Source organism: Onychostruthus taczanowskii, unplaced genomic scaffold, assembly GCF_017590055.1.
Source record: "Onychostruthus taczanowskii isolate IOZ18803 unplaced genomic scaffold, ASM1759005v1 scaffold21, whole genome shotgun sequence".
NCBI classification, from domain to species: domain Eukaryota; kingdom Metazoa; phylum Chordata; class Aves; order Passeriformes; family Passeridae; genus Onychostruthus; species Onychostruthus taczanowskii.
Window position 1 is genome coordinate 4,527,992 of NW_024499351.1, and position 18,767 is coordinate 4,546,758.

Below are 18,767 nucleotides of genomic sequence, written 5' to 3' on the forward strand. Positions count from 1 at the left end.
GCAAGAGTTGTCTGTCTTGTGCTGTTTAATGAAACTTCTGTTCTTGCAACTGTTCTGCCAACCTGAGCTACAAAACTGTATTTTTAAGTTTTTGGCTTCTCTGCTGCAGAGATAGTTCAAAGCAAACATCCAGAAGACAGGAGATTTCTGTAACATTGTGCAAGGAATAAATAACTCAGTCTACAAATAATTCCGCATCAGCTGATCCGTATTCATGGGAAGTCCAGACGTAATGGAGCAAAAATCCCTTGGATAATCTCTTACTGCTGTGTTACTGCATCCTTTCCTGAGTGGTGTAACAACTTCCTAAGGTTCACTGCCCTTGCTGCTCCCTCTGGGACTGGCCCAGCACCACAGCAGCCTTTCAGACCACAGGCTGATGCAGCAGATGCCTCCCCACTTCCCCCCATCTTCTGCTGGACAAGGGAGTTTGCAGCCATGAAGGGCTACAGAGTGCCAGCACAAGGTCAGTGCTGCAGCTGGGAAAAGGAGAAGGTGAAGGGCCGTGTTTTAACACATAACTGCCCCTTAAAAGACTGTCTCACTGTGTCTCATGAAACTATGGTGACATCCATTTATTCACGTGGCAGGGACAGAACACAGTCATCCCTGTTATCTGGAGTGAAGCAACCTGCTCATCTGAGTATTAAATGGTAGTGTTACAGTAATAGCTGTAAATGGGGATTCTTCCTTCCATTTTTGTGACTGAATCTTAGGTCTTGACAGGATTGGCTGCTAAAAAACAAAGAAAAAATCCTGAAAAACAATCCATCCACCCCCAAACCTATATTTTAATGATACAGTCCTGATATTAACTTTTCAATAGAAGTTGTTAATTTACATGAGGCCTGCAAACAAAATGAGTGCTTAGGAAAGTACCAAAAATAGAGGTTTTTATCAGATGGAGCTCCAAGCCAGCCCAGAAGAAAACCAGTTTAAAATGATGCACTAATTACAGTATCTGTTTGAACAACAGAAGTAATTTTATAACATGAAGCATCAGAACACACTGATTGTCCTAACCCCTGCTGATAAACTGCTTTAATTGTGCAGTTACAGTCAGGCAAATTAACACAGACTTTTGCTCCTACTGAGTTTCTAATGGCAGCAGTTCACAAGCAGAAAGCTGGTAAAAAGTCAGGCTACAAAGGTTTGCTGAGGGAATAGCACCTGGTCAGGGAGAACATATAGAATTTCTGACCGAAGTTTCCACCTATAGAAACTACGGATCAATTGCTTAAATTAACAGTCACATACTTTGTTGTTTTGATTGTCAAACAAGTCAGTGCTATTTATCGAGTCTTTAATTATAAATTATTATTGCATGGCCAGTTCCCAAAGCCAGACAATTTTGGATTGAAAAAGTGGTGCCTTCCAGCACACATTAAACATTGTCAAAGGGCATTATCTAAAGCATCTTTTAAGAACTGTTCGAAAAAAAAAAAAAAGAAGAAAAGAAGTGCCTTCCAGCACACATTAAACTAGCCGGTAGCTGTCAAACATTGTCAAAGGGCATTATCTAAAGCATCTTTTAAGAACTGTTCGAAAAAAAAAAAAAGAAGAAAAGAAATCTGGCGGCATGAAACAACCTAATGTTTAAATGACACAAGAGGATTCTGCTGTCTGTCTCAAAGCCCCACCGCAGACACTGCGCTCTGGAGACTTCAAACCAGGCACCGCCCCAAGCTCAGATTTGCCCTGCGGACAAAATGGTTCCTAAACGCTCCAAACACCGCCCTGACAAAGTTTCCAACGCCGCAGCTTCCCAGCACGAGTGGCCGGAGCCGCCGCAGCCCGGGGGGCTGCAGGCAGAAGGGGAAGGGCCCGTCACGGCCGCTGTCACCGCCCCGCTCCGAGGGCCGCGCTGCGCCGGGACCGCGCCTGAGGGCCCAGCCGGCAGGAACTCGGGCAAAAACGAGAACTTTCTGTCAAACTGCCTGCAGGACTGCACCTCCCCAGAAATTTCTGCCTGCATATTTCTCTCAAGTTGTAGCCGTGTGAAAAATAAGGTTTGTGGAACAAGCTGTATTGTCGAGTGCTATCAAAGCCCGGGAGCCTGTTAGGACTGAGTATTTCACTGTTGTGAGATAAAAGTAAAAAAATTGTGCACGCATCAGTATCCACAGGGAAATAAATGAGAATTTAGTACATGAAATGTACAGTGTAAACTCAGTATTTGGATATATTTGTTGGAGATAGATGCAACTTTTACTATTGATACTTAAAATTACGATGAAGTAACAAACCTTACCCAGGCACAGGAGTGAGAGTGTTCATTCCTCTGACTTTGGACTACAGGTAAGAGTTTCAACACTTTATCAGTACTCCCGGCATGGTAAACTTTATACGGATACAGCTACGCTGATATCCAAGTATGGATTTATTCCCCTACAGAAAAGGGAATAAGCACTATGAAACATTTCACAATATTGTGATTCTTTTTACATACTGACCACTCACTAAACAAACGTCAAATTCCCTTGAAAGAAAATGAAATACCCATAAATCCTGAACGCAAGTGTTCTTGGTTCAGAGTTAACTTTAGCTACCTTTTGAAGCGAAGTACCTCTGTATTCTGAATCACAAGATACAAAAGACATTTTTCAGTGCAGGCTTCGACCAACAAAACCTAATCTGTGAGAGTGGACACATTCCTCGGAGCATTCTCTAATCAGGAAATACAGGCAGTAAGTGCATTTCAACTCATGATTCAAGTCCATTCATCATCAGACACTAACGAAATTAACTTCAAAATAACCTGCAACTGTTCTAAAATCACTTCTGTGTATTTGCTTCTGAGTTTATGAGCAGTATTAATCAGTATAAAGCTAATTCCACTATTCAGCTTTAGATGGAGAAAGGATGACAAAAGTAAGTGTTCTTTTATATACCTTATTATCAAGCAGCACCTATGTACCATGTACACATAGTAAATTACTCCATTTACTTCAAACACTTTACAATTTTTATTTTAAAAATAATTAATGGGATGTTAAAATTATATATATATAAAACAAATCTACAATGGATCAGTTTTTATGAACACGAAAAGTTATCTTTTAAAGCAGAACCAACATGTCACTAATATCACAGCGACTATATAATTCTATTGAATTTACTCTTTTAAGTACACTAAGATTATTTTCTATATTTGAGATTTTATTTTGGTAGTATTCCAGTATTATGTTTTAATTTACCATTTTATTTCCTTCTACCCAGGAAGAAGACTAGGACACCAAGGTACTAACCTTGCTAACACAGCCTCTATTCCACCCAAAAAACTTACCAAAGTAACTAAAACTTTGCTAAAGTTCATGCTGACGGGCAAAATAGTCTTAATTAAACTGAAATCTGATGACCATTTTCCATCCAGGATTCTCAAACAAGGAGATCTGAAAGTGCTGACATCCAAAAGGGCCTAATCTAATATGTGCTCCAAAACCACCTCAAGGCATGGCAACTTTGAGAAATTTGCCTGAGGAAAGAAGTTGTAACTCTAAGAAAATGCAATGTAACTATCCAGTGGTTTGTACACATCCAGAAACTGAGCATAAAGATCCTAGTACTGCCTCAGGTAAAAAGTCACCAACATCACCAGGTGGTGTTCCAGGAGTGCCCTGATACTGGCCACAGAAACACAGGAGGGTGCTTCCCACTTTGCCCTCCTGCAAATCACTGCCCAGAATGTAAGGGAAATTAAAAAAAAAGAAAAAAAAAGGGGGAGGCATCCCCAGCCCAACCATAAAGGACTTAATTAGGAGCTAGGTTCCCATGTTTTCACTTAGGACTGGAAACTTTTTGCAGTTGTGAATGATTAAGTAAAACATATAAATAGCATACTGAGGTGTACCCTTATTTAGAGCTTCAAGGTAATGATCCCAGTTTTTTTGGTTTTCCCTCAATATGAAACTTTTACTTTCATCTGTACAATGAACACAAATTGTAGAAAGCATCACGGGCACCTCTGATTTAATGATTTGGGAACTTAGGGAACCATCTGAGCAGTGATTTCACATTCTGGAATACTTAATGTATTGTTTACAGTAAAGTCCTATCACTATTCCTCAACTGTATTTACAGGGAAAGAACTGTCTGCTCATTGGTTTCTCAGTCTTTCAGTCTACGCAAGATACCACTCCCAACTATTTCTCTGAGAATTTTTTTTTTAATGGTTAAGAGAAAACCAAGCAAACAAACAAAAACCAACAAACTAAAATTCCAAACCCAAACCACTTGACTCCAATCTGGAATGCCATTTACAGTGCTGTATTTGGAAAACTACACTCTGTGTTGTATTAGACACTAGCACTTGGCCAAGTAAAAAAACATGAAACAAATTATACTTTGGTGTTCAATGGAAGGCTTCTAGGCTGATATATAGGCAGGATTGTAATTGTACATATTTTGGAACATTTTCTTTCCTCTTCTGAAGTGCTATCATGTAGCTTTCATCAACAGTACCTGCTACACATAACTGTGGTATTTGTCTTTACTGAACTTCAGCCATTTTTATTTCTCCATGTCTTATTTTGACTTGACTGCTGCTTCACACAGCAAACCTGGCCAATGTATTAACATTCCCCTCACCAATAATTTGAATTCAGTGTTAAATTGATCTGTTTTGCAGCTAAACTCATCCTCAAACCCCTGGGCTCCTTCCTATTCTTTTATGACAGCTCCACATATATGTGATGTTAAATAAACTAAAAGGGTCAAGAAGTATCAAAATATACCCACACTCCTCTTCAGGTGCTATTCCTGCTTAATATAAACATGAATTCCAGAAACTTTCACTCATTTATGTTAAAAGCCTATGAAGTAGACAGAACTACAGTAACTCAGACATAATTTTTATATTTAGCAGTAAGTGACGGGATTTTCTTTCCAAACTGAATTTACAGACCTCTTCAAGAAAAGGAGGGGGAAGAAACATCAAGAGGAGAAAAAAATGTAACAGCTAAGTGACCTTTTGGAAGTACCAGAATAGGCAGCTGCTGATATCTTACATTTTAATGCCAACACAGCCACACTGCTACTTCCTTCCTCCCCATTTGCCTATTGCTTCCAGAGTCCCGTGGCTCAGCCTTTGCCTGAAAATCCAACCATTCTCTGTTAGCATTTCCTCAAGGAGAAGCTGCATGTGCCTCTCATGTAGATAAAAATTACAAAATATATCAATAGGGGTTCCTCTGCGTAAATCTTAGTGAAGGTCTTAAGGGAGTACATTGAAGACAACTTTGTAAAATTGCAATATATTCCCCCCAACCCTTTGCTTTTTTTGTTACAAAATAACTGTAAACTTTTTACAAAGAGAATTTTTCTTCCCCATTTTCCCATGCTGATAACATTTACAATAACACAAAATTACTAACATTAACATATTTTCTGAGAGTTAGTAAGAAAAGGGAAATTTCACTAACTCCGAAGCTTTGTATGAAATATACAAAGATGCTACTATAGAATAGTTTTAACATAAACTTATCATGAACACGTTACCATAACCTCAGTGTGCCAAGAAAATTAAAAAGCACCACCTTTTAGCCCACAATATAATAAACAAGTTTCAGATACAGCATAAAACTATGCACACAATTCATATTTAGGAAAATAAAACTAAAAATTCTTCCCTGTTTCCTCCCCTCCCCCCAAAAAATGAAGTAAAAAAGTAACAAGTTTATATTTTTTTTACTTTTTGTATGTACAAAAATGTGACCTCGGTTTAAGAACATTAAGTTATTACTGTTTCTATAAACTCAAAAGAGACTTGTAGTGTAAAACAAAATTATTGTTATAATGATATGTTGTTAGCTTTATTTTAGGACATTGTGATCTTTAGGTTTTTACTGTTTGTCAAAGCAATTAAAAAGAGACTCATGACTCAAACCAAGCATACCTAGGCAGTAGTTCAGCAACTTCAAGTAACTCAAATAACTTCCCAAGCCATAAAGAAATTGTTTAACTGCTCAGAGAAATGAGGGGAAAGAAGGAAATAATTAAAAGAGCTGAAACAAACACTAAACATCACTAATTTTTTTCAGAATGGTTCAGAGACAGGCTGGGGAAGGGAAAGGATAGAGTATATAACTTTAATTTGTGACATTCTGCCAACAGAACTTTACCTGTGGGCTACAAGAATGCTGCCAAATGCAAGAAAGAGGCCATGTGCAAGAAAGCAAAGCTGTTTTTATTGCTAGGACCAGGCTGACATGCCAGAGTTTTAGCTCAAAATCTGTATCTTGCAATTTTTGAGAATGGCTCTTTGTGATTTGGATGTGTAACTAAACAATAACCAAGTTCTGACAAGAGCAGGCAGAGTCAGACTGGAAAAAACAGGGTGAGAGGGAGGGATGTAATCAATGTTACAACAGCTCTCATACATAAACTGAAGTGCTTTGTGCAATCCTGACCTTAGTGAAAAACAGTGTATCAAGTACTTATATGACAATACCTAGCATTTTTCTTATTTCCCCTTTCTTGTTTCAATTCTTGGGATGAATCTTCATTGGAGATTTCCTCAAAGATGTACTCCTGCTTCCTCTAGGTGTGCCAAGATAGCAAGAAGACTCAAGTGCCTAGGCAGCTAAATGCTATCCTGTGCATTTAGATTAAAAGTGCCTCTTACGCCAACGAGAAAGTAGAATCCTGAACATAATAAACCAAATCTTTTCCATAAGTGGTTGCTTCACTAAATATTGACAACTTTAGACACAATGTCCATGCTTATAATTAGAACACTGCATTGTTGCTTCAGAGAAATAAACCGTCCTGAATGCCAAGACAGAACTATTCTGAGTTTTCCTGTATAGAAGAGTTTCCTCCACAGACTTCAGTTTAACACAGCTGTAGGGGTAACTGCTCGCTCCCACAAGAGAAGTGGTTCCATTCCTTTCTCCTTCCCTCTTTGTACCAGCAGCAGCTCTTGCTGGGGCATTCCAGAGCCAGTTAACGCAGCACAAACCACTGCTGTCAGATTGGGTTCTGCCTGTTCAGCAAGCTGAACTGGCTCAGTGACACATTCCACAAGCAGCAGGCTGAGCACAAAGGAGGGCACAGGCAGATCTCCCTCTGTAGGAAGCTGCCAGCTGTCAGTCACACCTCTGGCAGGACACACAGCAGCCCAGCCACTCCCAAAAGGTACCGAGGGTGGGGAGCCCCTCGCTCTGACTGCTCAGGGGACAGGCTGGCATGCACAAGTGCCACATATGCCAAATGTAATCTTACCGCAATACATTAATTACTGTCAGAAGTTACATATTCTGAAAACTCAGTTTCCACTCCCTGCATTCATCTTCCTTCCCCTTCAAATGCCACATCTCAGTTGCTTACCTGAGAAACTAGCACACTATGTCCCATATATTTCAGCAAGGGTGTGTCAAAGAAAAAAACCCTGTCATTCACAGCATAGTGATTAACTCTAAAATAAAGTTCACTTAGACATAAAGGTTTGGAATCTTCTTAAAAATGTGATGTTTCACAGGAGATGTTAATGCAAATTAAGTAAACTAACGTATTTTAAAAAGAAAGGAAACTTTGTTATGAAGAATACAGAAAAATCAAATTTGCCACTAAGTACAGAACTGACAATTAACACTGGCTAACAAACTAAAGCTGAGCCCTTGAAAGAATTCAGAACTCCTGCCTCAAATAATCTCAGCACACATGTTTTCCCTGTATTTAAGACTGAAACCTTGCACACAATCTGTAATTACAGATTGACTGCAGCAGTTGCCTCAAATCCTTGATACAATGACATGGGATTTGACACAACCAAGCTACCACCTAGATAACTTAGAAGTGTGACCACTGTTCCAAACCTTCTTTACAACCAATTTCATGCAACTACTCTATTGATTAAGATTACTGCAGAATGAGGATGTGCCACATGTTCCCAAGGCTGGATTAAAATATAGTAATAGTCATGCCAGTTAAAGACTGTATAGCTGAGTGCCAGCTTGGCACTGATATTAAATGGCTTTTGAGAATACCGCTGATAATATATTAGGAACACTTTTTCCCACAGCACAGAAATGATGGATGTTCAGGATCCCCCTTGACTGCTCAGACAGCATCAATCCAGTGATTTTAAAAATACAACCAAATAAAAAAGCCCAACACCATCACTAAAAAAAAAAAAAAACCCAAAAACCCCAAAGCAAACAAAAATTAAATTAACCCCTCCAACAAATAAACACCACCAAAAAAAACCACCAAAAACAACCAAAAAAAGCCAATGCATAGCAATATGACTTTAACACTGCAACTCCTCATACTCTGATGGTTTTCACAGAGTTATCTCCCTGGTCCTTCAATGAATCTGTCCTTAAGGCCTGGGTTTGGAAGTTTTTATTCACTGTCTACAGTTAATGAGCTCAAAGCCACAAATTTTTTAGTTCATTTAAAATACTGTACACTAGCATCAGCTCTATATATAGCATGTGTGTGCAACACATTTAAGAAAAAACCTTGTGAAATTAATGAAATAAGTAATTTCTGTAAAGGAGTAATTACGAAAATTATGTCCACTTTTGAAATTGGAAAACAACATTTAATAAACCTCCTGCTCATTACATAAGCACAGAAGAAAGTATTAGCTAGTCATAATTTTAATTCCAAGTCAAATGTCACAATAGTTACATGTAAATGGTTTCAGGAGAGAATGTCTAGATGTGCGTCCTTCAAGATCCCATTCAATTAGCAACTGCTACAACTGCTGTTTAGGAGATCTTATCAGCCTTCCAAAAAGATACCTGATTTCACAAGAACATTTTGAATCCCACAAATTCTAGTAAAATGTACAAAAAAATTCACGAAAGCAGTGTTATTTTCCAAAAAAACTCATTAAAGAATGTATTTGCTGACATCCTCACTTGTATCATTTTGAGTAAAACTGAGTGTGCCTACTAAGATCTGTAACTAACCAAATTACCACAGCTCCACTGCAAGTCACCATAATATGCAAAATTAAGGCTTATTAAAAAAAATTTCAAGTTCTGGTTTTTTTCAACACATTCCCTCAAACTAGCTATTTCCCTGAGCTACCAAAGATATTAACACAGAGAGGAATATCATTAATAAATACAGGACAGATTAAAAGAGGCACACAGAATGTCATTACTACATGAAGTTACAGAAACAAAGTAAATCCTTTATGTGCTACCCAAAAGAGCAACTTTTAAACAAATTCCAGTACACTATCAGAATCATGCAAAAAGTTATTTAAAAAACTACCTGCTTCTGCTCTTGAAAAGACAAGTTACAAGCTTCTTTCATTAAAATATCCATTATATATGTTTTCAGATTGCATACTCATCTGCCCCCCACAAAAAATCAAATTAAAGTTTTACAGTTTAACCTAATATATTTCTGAATTACAAAAGTTGAAGGAGATAAGACTGGGTAGAAAAGGTCATTATGTGGAAGCTTTTCTTACATTTTACAATGGTTTCATTCATTAGAAAATAAGACAGCATTGTACATGAATTGAAGGCAAAAATAATTACACACTTTGCTCACATCCTCAAGAGACAGGTAGAAGAAAGGTCAATTTCTTCAATATAAACGTTTCCTCTTCTTCAGAGAAGCACAAGCATTACAGCTTTTTTCAAAATGCATATCCAAGAGATGACAAGGATTTACTGCCAACTGACAGGTCCTGACCTCCCACCTCCTTTTTCCCGTCCTCTCCCTTCCCAAACTGGCACAGGTACTAATTTGGATCAATACAGCTTATTAATTAGCAAATTCTTCTTTTAATGCCCACTGAACTATTCTCTCACATTGTCTGACCAAAATCTAGATTCTTTGCTGTTCCCACTGTAACCCTCTAGCATGGACTAGAACATTTGTTCCCACCTCCCAAAACAGAAGTCAGGCAAAGCTTTCCCAAACGTGTAATCCTGTATTCTTACGCAACTATGCAAAACTATTTGGTTTTAGTCACACTAAGAAATAGGAAGGACCAAAAAAAAAAAATCAGCATAACGATGCAAACTGTCTGGTTTTAGTCACACTAAGAAATAGGAAGGACCAAAAAAAAAACCAAAAATCAGCATAACAGGTGGGCCTTGCTTTCCTGCACCTCTAACACAGCCTTCAAGATGATGTGATGTCAACCAGGAGAAACTCAGCATGAGCTTTCAGACATGTCCCTAGCACAAAACAGTGACAGGTTTTGCACTGGTACGTCAGAGGTTGCTCAACTGCCCAAAGCGAGAACACCAAAGAGCTGATTTGAACACCAGCAGCTGGAGGCAAGAAACAATTTAAACTTTTTATTTTTTCAAGAAGAAAATCACTTACGACCCACCCAACAAATTTTCATTTTGTAGATCAGTTCAAAAAACTCCCAACAATTTTTATCACAAAAACCCTTCTACTATCAGAGCTATATTTTTATGCCAATTGGGTATTGCAACAGTGTGTAACTGATGTGAAACCTCTCTATAATCAATAAAAGCTTAAATATATTCTTCCTCACATAGAATCATACAAAGCAAATTTAGGAAAGGGGGAGAGGCTGGGGTTCTTTTTCAACCAGAGTCTCCTCAAATAATAGTTGATTTGCAAAAACTCACTGGAATGTTTACAAGAAGTAAAACATTTACTTGCCTCTACCTCCAAAATTGCTGCATCATGGCTGTCTCTGCTCTTAAAGGAGACCTGAAAAGCAAAAAAAAATTGGGCTTGTGCCCTATTTTGCTTCTTTAAGATGTTTGAGAGGCATGAAGAGTTGGAATTAGGGTTTTTTTTTCCCCTTGTGATAGACATGAATTATTCCTTCTTGTTTACACTTGAGACTAAAATTATTTCAAGAAGCCATAATATAAGACAACCTAGTAAAGGAAAAACAGTGCAAGAATCAGCAGAAGCTAAGTCACAGAAGACAGAACAAACTTTTTTTTTCCCCTCACCCCTACTTCTTCAAGTTCTCCTCCATTTGGGTGATGAATAACACAAAATCCTTTTCCAGAGTTAAGCATTCTTGCACTACCAGTATTTGTGATTTGCACACAAATGTATGTTTTAACACTGTGCATGCTAAAGAAAAAAAAAAAAAAAAACAAACCAGGGAAAAAACCCCAGAAATTTGACTGAGGTTGTATTTTCAAATTTTAAGATGAAAGATTTTAAGATGAAAGGGGAAAACTCAAGTCCTTTTCAGAGACTCTTTATTGTTCAAAATAAGAAAAATAAACAAAAAAATAATAGTTAGAAGTTCTCTGCAAATGGAAAAGAGTGAAAGATCCAGGAACTGGCTAGCTATAAAACGGAGACAAACATGACTTTCTCTTCCACTACTAATATAGCCTTTAAGACATTTCCTGTATATGCTGTAGTGATGCAGTTATCAGAACAGAAAAGCTGTAATGTATGTCCTAAGAATTATCATATTTCATCTTATACCAGTAAAATAAAATTAAAATTTATGCTAGATAGATGCAAAGGAGCAAAGAGTATAGTTTATTTTAACTAATGCCCATTACCGCTGGGGCAAGTAGAGTAGCTCATAAGTATTAAGTGAGATGGGATGGCACCATGTATTTCCATTCAAAAAAATTGTTCAAAGCCCCTTCCTATTCCTTCCACCCTCACTTCAACTATGTAATTATCATATATGAAAAAGGAAAGTCTAATTTTTTTTTGTTTTTGTAAAAAAGGAAATTTAAAATGCTGCTTATGAAAAACATGGAGTCACCAAGAAAAATAAAAGCACGATTCCTAAAAATAAGGAAAATATATCTAAAGTACATCCTTAGAAACTATTTAAGACAACAAATTCTCATGAATTATAGATCACTGAAAAGCTACACTCAACCAGTACAGGGTTGTAGTCAATATTTTAAGCCAAATCAGTGAACTGGCTGAAGGTTCTCGTCATTACACACACGGAACATGATCATCCTGAAATGCTAAACCAACATTAGATAGGCCAAAGACCTGAGCATCTTTACCACAGGTCTGTTACTCAACTCAGCTCTCTGTTATCAACAATTATAATATTACTTCTCCAACTGCAACACGCAAAAGGCACCAATTCAAACAATACTGGCACTTAAATAAAAGCTCCAATGGCATAATTAAAAAGGAGTTATTTTGGTTTGTGGGTTTCGGGACAGTTGGTTTCTGTTTGGGGTTTTTTTGGTACCTTTTGCTTTTGTGGTTTTTTGGTTGGTGGAGGGGGCATGTTTGGTAGAGGTTTCTTTTCTCCCCATATACGTATTATCAACAGAGAATGGAACTAAATAAAACCAGGAAAAAATAAACAAATTCCATGTTTCTTTAAAATATTGGGGAAAAGTCTATTTAAAAATGAACTACAATTAAGAAAATGATGTTTCATTTAGAAATTACTTACAGAGGTCTATAAACAATCAGATTTCAAGATCGATCACACAAAAAACTGTTTCAAAGCTATGAAGAAAAAAAATCACAAAATTACTGATTTTTTTTTCCTCCTTTCTGTTGAACAAAAATTATTTTCCTCAAAAAGTGCTTACTTTTCTGGGAGAAATATATGGTAACATAGCAAGCTAGAAGTCAAAGTGAAAATATTTTAATACAGACACTCATGTATCTCACATCATAGAACGTGAAGGTGAAGTTCAACTTTGCAGGTTGAGTCTATTTAACAACCAGCTGTCACTGAAAATAGCAGCCCTGACTCTGCTACTTCCACTGAGCTGCCCCTGCTGCTCAGACAATTGTGCAGGGGCCAATTTAGGAAACTCACAAACTCAATTGACTCCCGAGGATGCACGTGAAGCAGTGGGAACAGATGTCCTAGGGCCTTTAATGGGAACTGACCATCAGATCAATCCAAACATAGTGCCATACCACACAGAGAAAACCTTCAACAATTTGCAATAGAGAGATTTTTGTCCTCTGAGAACTACTAATATGATTAGAGCTCAGGCATTACTCTGCTTAAGAGTGTGTGAGCCTCTTCAATCCTGCATAATTTGACTCAAATTTAAGTAAAGACACTTTGAATTAAATTCTAATTTAAGGATACCTGTGGTTACTTCAGTATCCATGATATCACCTTCTTAAGGCAAAGTGCATTTATATAGTGTAGAATCACTTTAAGATTACCAAAAATATGAATGATACGAACATATTACTTTTTTTTTAAATTATGTTTTTAGTACCCTTTTTACTGTGCAATACATAGTACATATGCAACTATTTATCTTGATACCTCTTCTGTCTATGCAATTACCTCATACAAAGTATTAAATCCCATTTAAGTGTTACGGAACAAAAGTGCCAACTGACTTTGGGGGAAAAAAAAATCTAAGTAATCAAGTCAAATCAAGTAAAAATCGAAGTACCTCAACTATCAATTTCAATGCTATTCTCCACAGGAATTTGAAATAAATTGCTTTTCTGCTGTAATTTACAAACAATGCTTAAACTCTATACTCAAACTTCTTGCTGCAGACAAGGGAGAAACACCTTCACAAAAAAGTGCTTGCCTAAGTCAGAAAAATCATCAGTGAAAGTTGAAAGATAGGACTTTTTCCCTCTGCTAGTGAAGCACATTTTAATTATTCAACAAGCTACTCTAATGCTCAGCAAGAGCAAAACTGAAGTTCCCAATGCAAGTTCCTCATGCTCAACTAAGCATATGCAGTGTAACCCCGTATCCTCCCTGTTCTGCCCCCAATCCTCACCCAGCAGGCAGAGTTAATATGATTTACTCCACTTTTGTAGGATGTCACATTCTTGTGATGGGGACAAAAAGGTGGAAACCATCTGCACTAAAACTTTATTGACTGACTTAGTACATAACATAAACTATTTAGCACACCAATACTCAAGTTTCACAAGGCAAGGAAGGCGTACATTGCAGTTGCAGTGTATACAAAATAAAAAGTAGGCATAGCTCATCATCTATAAAAAAGTTAAAGGAGACCAACAGCATGAAATACACAGACAAATCAATGGATCAGGAAAGAACATCAGAAAAAAAAAATGAGGTGGCTCAAAGCGAGATGGGATGTTTGTATTTGGGCACTTAAACAGATACAAACTCTTTTAATAGCTTGCTCTAACATGATATGACATGCAGGATAACACACCTACTGGCGTTTTAAAATATTGCCCCATTTTAGACAGGAGATGTTATTTCATTACTCTGAAGATACCAACAAATAACCTCTTAAACCTCTGACGATGCAACAGTATACAGAAATGCCACAAATATTCAAAAACACAGTAACAGTTTTTCTAATATACCTATATAAGAAAAGGCACAAAGATAATGAAGAATTACACCAAAAGATAAAGTTTGCACTGTATATGTTCACGAAGAGTCCAAAGACCAGCAAAATCACCTCTGAATAAGCATGTAATATCTGAAACTCCAGGTTTCAGAAATCATTAGTACAAAGCTCCACACTGAGCTTTTCACTTTGTACAGTTCAAATGTTGCCTTTATATACGGGAATAAGCTTGGGGTTTTTTTGGTGGTATGTCACCAACCACACACAGTCCCAGGACACTGAATTCCACGCACTCTGCAAGTCCTCTATGTCCTAATGTTCACCCCATCCTCCAAGTAATTATGTGTCTCTTAAGACTATTAACCACTGTAAATGCTGGTATGAAGGACTGAGTGAACAGACTAGAACTGAAATATCTAGTTTGATATGTATGAAAAATCTCAGAGAAAGCAAGAAACTGTTTATCATCTTAGAAAATGTACTTGCAAAAATCACAGATCAATAAGCATTAGGAAAAAAAAAACCCTTTTGTGACTATTGTCACAATTTTCAGGAGACTTAACACCTTGTTCTCAGTTTCCTCCTGATCCCTCAGGCCTAATTTTATTTATCTTATACTTACTGCATTTCCCGTTGGCTGTGTTGCCTCACTTCCTTTTTAATAACTGCCTTTCAGAGTCTCAAATTGGTTGCATAGGTGAGGATACGTTACTTCTTTTTTTTTTTGAAACAAGCAAAAAAATCTCCAAAAGCCCTGCCTGTTTAAAGGAAGTTTAGTTTTTTAGTTTTTCTAATTTAAGGCCAGTAACAAGACATATAACAAAAGACCACTACTCTAATCATTAAAACTCCTTGATGAATACTGCTCAGGATTAATGATGAACTGGCTATTACATGCATGTCACACAGCATGACCAAAGTAACAGCATTTAATGTATCAAGAAAAAAAAAATTCTACATTATTAAGATTTTAGTTCTCTGAGATTAGATGTAAACAAACCACACTGGAGTACCAAAATTTTAGCTTGATCTTTACCAACAAGCTGTTTTCATTTTAGCATATAGGAATGTATGAAGCCCATGAAGCACAAAACCAGATACAGGGGGAAAAAACCCACAAACACATAAAATGCAACTCGATCACAGAATTGTTGTCTACTTCAGCAGCACAGACACACACAAACACACTGTATATACATATGTACAGGTATAACAAAAGCTTTGTGATCTCTGGAAGATTTTGATAAATTAGACTGTAAATTATACTACATTGAAATTTTATTCTACACATCTTACCCATTATGCCTCTTTTTGTACTTAAGTTTATGTCCTAGTTATTTTTCCCAGTTTTAGAGACTTTGACCAAAAGGAATAGTCAGGATGATTTAATCTGGCCTTCAATATATCATAGGCCATTACTTTTCAATAGAAAAAGAACTGCTCTGACAGTAATCATTAAAAATTGGTTTAGAGTGTATCCAAGGTCATCATAACTTGACTCTGCTAATACAGGGAATTAAAGTTTGTTTCTAGATGGATTCTTCACATTTTCTGTAAGAGAAATCTCTATTACTCAAAATCTGATTTAAAGAAAATTCTTAGCTTTGAGGCACAGATATACCAAGGGCTAACCGGTAAATTCTCTTTACTTTCTTTCACAGTAAATTTTTAAATTTCACACCTTAACCTCATTCTCAACTGCCCAAATGGCTAAAAAAATGGACAGGAGGGATAAAGAACATCAATATCATTGCTGAGTACTTTATAAAATCTTAGGTAGTTGTGCTCAGAGTGACCTCACTAGAGAGAATACTTCAAATAGCAGATGCACCAAGTACATTGTTATGCAGCCAAAACCTGCAAGTACAAATGTGAGACATACTCTATAGGTCCCAACCATAAATAAAATATCGTTCACATTTTCAGTTTTTTAGTTGTTGATCCTACATAGGCAGGATCTGAGCCTGCAGGAAATTATGATTCATTGTGTACTTCTGCAATAAAAACCAAGTTTTACGACATGCTTTCAGCAGGACTGTTTTCATGACAAAGAAAAGAGCATGTTTAGCAGGTGTATATATATTTCAAACGACAAGTACCATCAACTCAGATTACAGGGGGAGATAGAGGGTCTGAATTTTCCTCAGTGGTACATAAACCCTGTCAACAGAATGCTTAACAGCGTTCTTCTGCATGACTATTTGGAGAGCTGCAAGCTCTCAGCTTCTAGAATTTTTATGTCCTAAAGTTTAGTAGTAGAAAAGTTAAACTTTTTTTTTCAGAGTGTACCAAGAAAGTGAACTTTTCCTATGTGACCAAGTGTACAATCATTTTTGTTCTGCTTCTTAATGAAATTTGTGAAAACTGTCCATGGGGAGAGTGCAGAGAATTACCATATTTCTGCACTGTAGCTGGCATTTCTCAAATGGGAAAACCCCCCCAAAATCTTAGATTGGAAAAGAGAATTCCCATTCAGTCTTAGACTTAGGAACTTCACTCTGGAGCACAATCAGACATGGCAATTCCTGCCAAAAGGAACTGAAGGTCCTACAAGAATAGTAAAGAAAATAAAGGGAAAGCATGCTCGTCAAAAATGGCCCAGGAAAGGCAATTGTAAAGTTCCATTCTTTTCCACACCTGAACACAGCATATAATTTCAGCACAGAAATTTTCCTCTCTTCAAGAAGATCTGTGTATAGAGATTATGTGAAAATACAGAAAATTAATATCTATTCAAAATTGGATATTACGTTATTTGAAAATTTTGTATATGGAAAGAAGTTTCTCTAAAAGCGAATACAAGAGTTCCTCGAAATTGTAACTGAACACATAACAAAGAAAATACTCCAAAAATGCTAATATTTTTTTTTAAAGTGAGCAAAGTCAATGAAATGCAATTAAAACGATTTAAGCAGAAAAATGTGACAGCCTTGTTGCATTTTTTAATAGGGAACAAAAAATACAGTATGTCCATTTAAGACAATTCATTCTGAGTCTTCAACTTCATTTGAGGCTGGGAATTCACACAGAATGCATGATAGTCTGAGGAAACCTAAACAGAGTGGCTTTGGGATTACAAAAATTGTCTGTGGCTGGACAGTGTGGTCTGCAGTGCTCACCTACAAAGTGAAATGACCATTCAATGTCTGAGCAGAGGAAGCCCTCTAATCACTGCAGAACCTAATCCTAAATGGATGAGCTAACACAGCTACACGAACAGTCTGCTGCAGAACTGCTGTGCCATGAAGTACGTCTGCTAATCTGAATGCATGTCAAACTCACATTCCATGGGGTTTTTTTACAGTGCAGAAAAAAAGAAAACCGGAAAAAACTGTAAATGAAACAGACAGAGATAACTGCACTTCAAAATGCCAGATCATAAAACACCTTATCAAGTTCTTACTTAATGCTTATCACTGTTTACCTGGCATGAAAGGGCAATTGTAGGTAGGAACTAATCTACATTTACTGACTTTATGAATTACCTACAGAAAGCATAACCAATAATCATGTAGCAACTTATTATTAAATATAATCATTTAATGACATTTATCAGTTAATATGCCCAAAAGAACATTTACTTTAAAAGAAAAGCAGACTGCTTAAAAAATAAACCAGTTATGATCTAAGTGCGCTTTCTGGTCTTCTTTCTGTAAACCACGATCAATTCACACAATTAAAACTTTTTTTTCCTAAGCCTGATTTTTCACACCACTTTACCTGCATCCTGTGGTATTATAATGTTCCACTACAAAATAAAATCTAGCTTTCTGCTCTTTAATGATGACACTGTTTACGTTTTCAAGAAAACAAGAAAATCTTTCAAGTCCACACCTTACAAATTCTCTTAAGAAACTGTTTTATCTGTAATGATTTTTTGTTTGTTTGTGTACGGTTATCTCTAAGACCAGTCATTACTGCGAACCATTCAGTGTACGCAATATGCCTTCTGAGCAAACTTTATTAATTGTGCCTAATTACTGCAGGCAACCACTCTTACTCTGCATGTGACCTCTATTCACCTAATAGCTGAAGCTCTGAAGTTCTACTTGAATTACCATATCCACTGAGCTCCTCAAAAGAATTTCGTGTACACCCTTTAAAGCTGCTACAGTAATTACTCCTTTTCACTTACTGTTTCACATTTTTGGCCAAATTAGTCTAGCGTCAAACATTCAGCTTTCATTCCAGAATAAAGCTGTTCAAGCTTGCTGAACACAGACCTTCCAAATTTCCTAAGGAAAGCAACCAACCCATTCCTTAATTTTTTTGTATAAACAAAATACAAAACATTTAAGTGTTATTATAACAATTTGATACCCTTTCTTACTGCCTCCTGATATAGTTTATTTTCACTGTTAGAATATTCTTTAGCATTGGTATCTGAAATAGCCAAAGACTACCAAATCTTCTATGCCAACTTCTTTGCTTTACTCCTTGTTACTTCTGTTCAGATATGCAAAAAAATAGCGGCTACTTAGAGAAGTCCATCTCAGACTGGATTAGAAAACATGCTTCACATACTTGGACAGAAAAACTCAG

General features: G+C 36.8%; 1 protein-coding gene across 9 annotated transcripts in view; it reads right to left on the minus strand.

Moving 5' to 3' along the window:
• QKI (QKI, KH domain containing RNA binding) overlaps positions 1 to 18,767 on the minus strand; it is a 142,656-nt gene that overhangs the window by 47,944 nt on the left and 75,945 nt on the right. For 4 of the 9 annotated variants that reach the window (XM_041404184.1, XM_041404183.1, XM_041404182.1 and 1 more), the window contains exon 4: positions 10,609 to 10,659. The exons of the other annotated variants lie outside the window; for them this stretch is intronic. In XM_041404184.1, the coding sequence (XP_041260118.1) occupies positions 10,609 to 10,659 (51 nt within the window). The remainder of the gene's footprint in view (positions 1 to 10,608; positions 10,660 to 18,767) is intronic. 9 annotated transcript variants of the gene reach the window in all.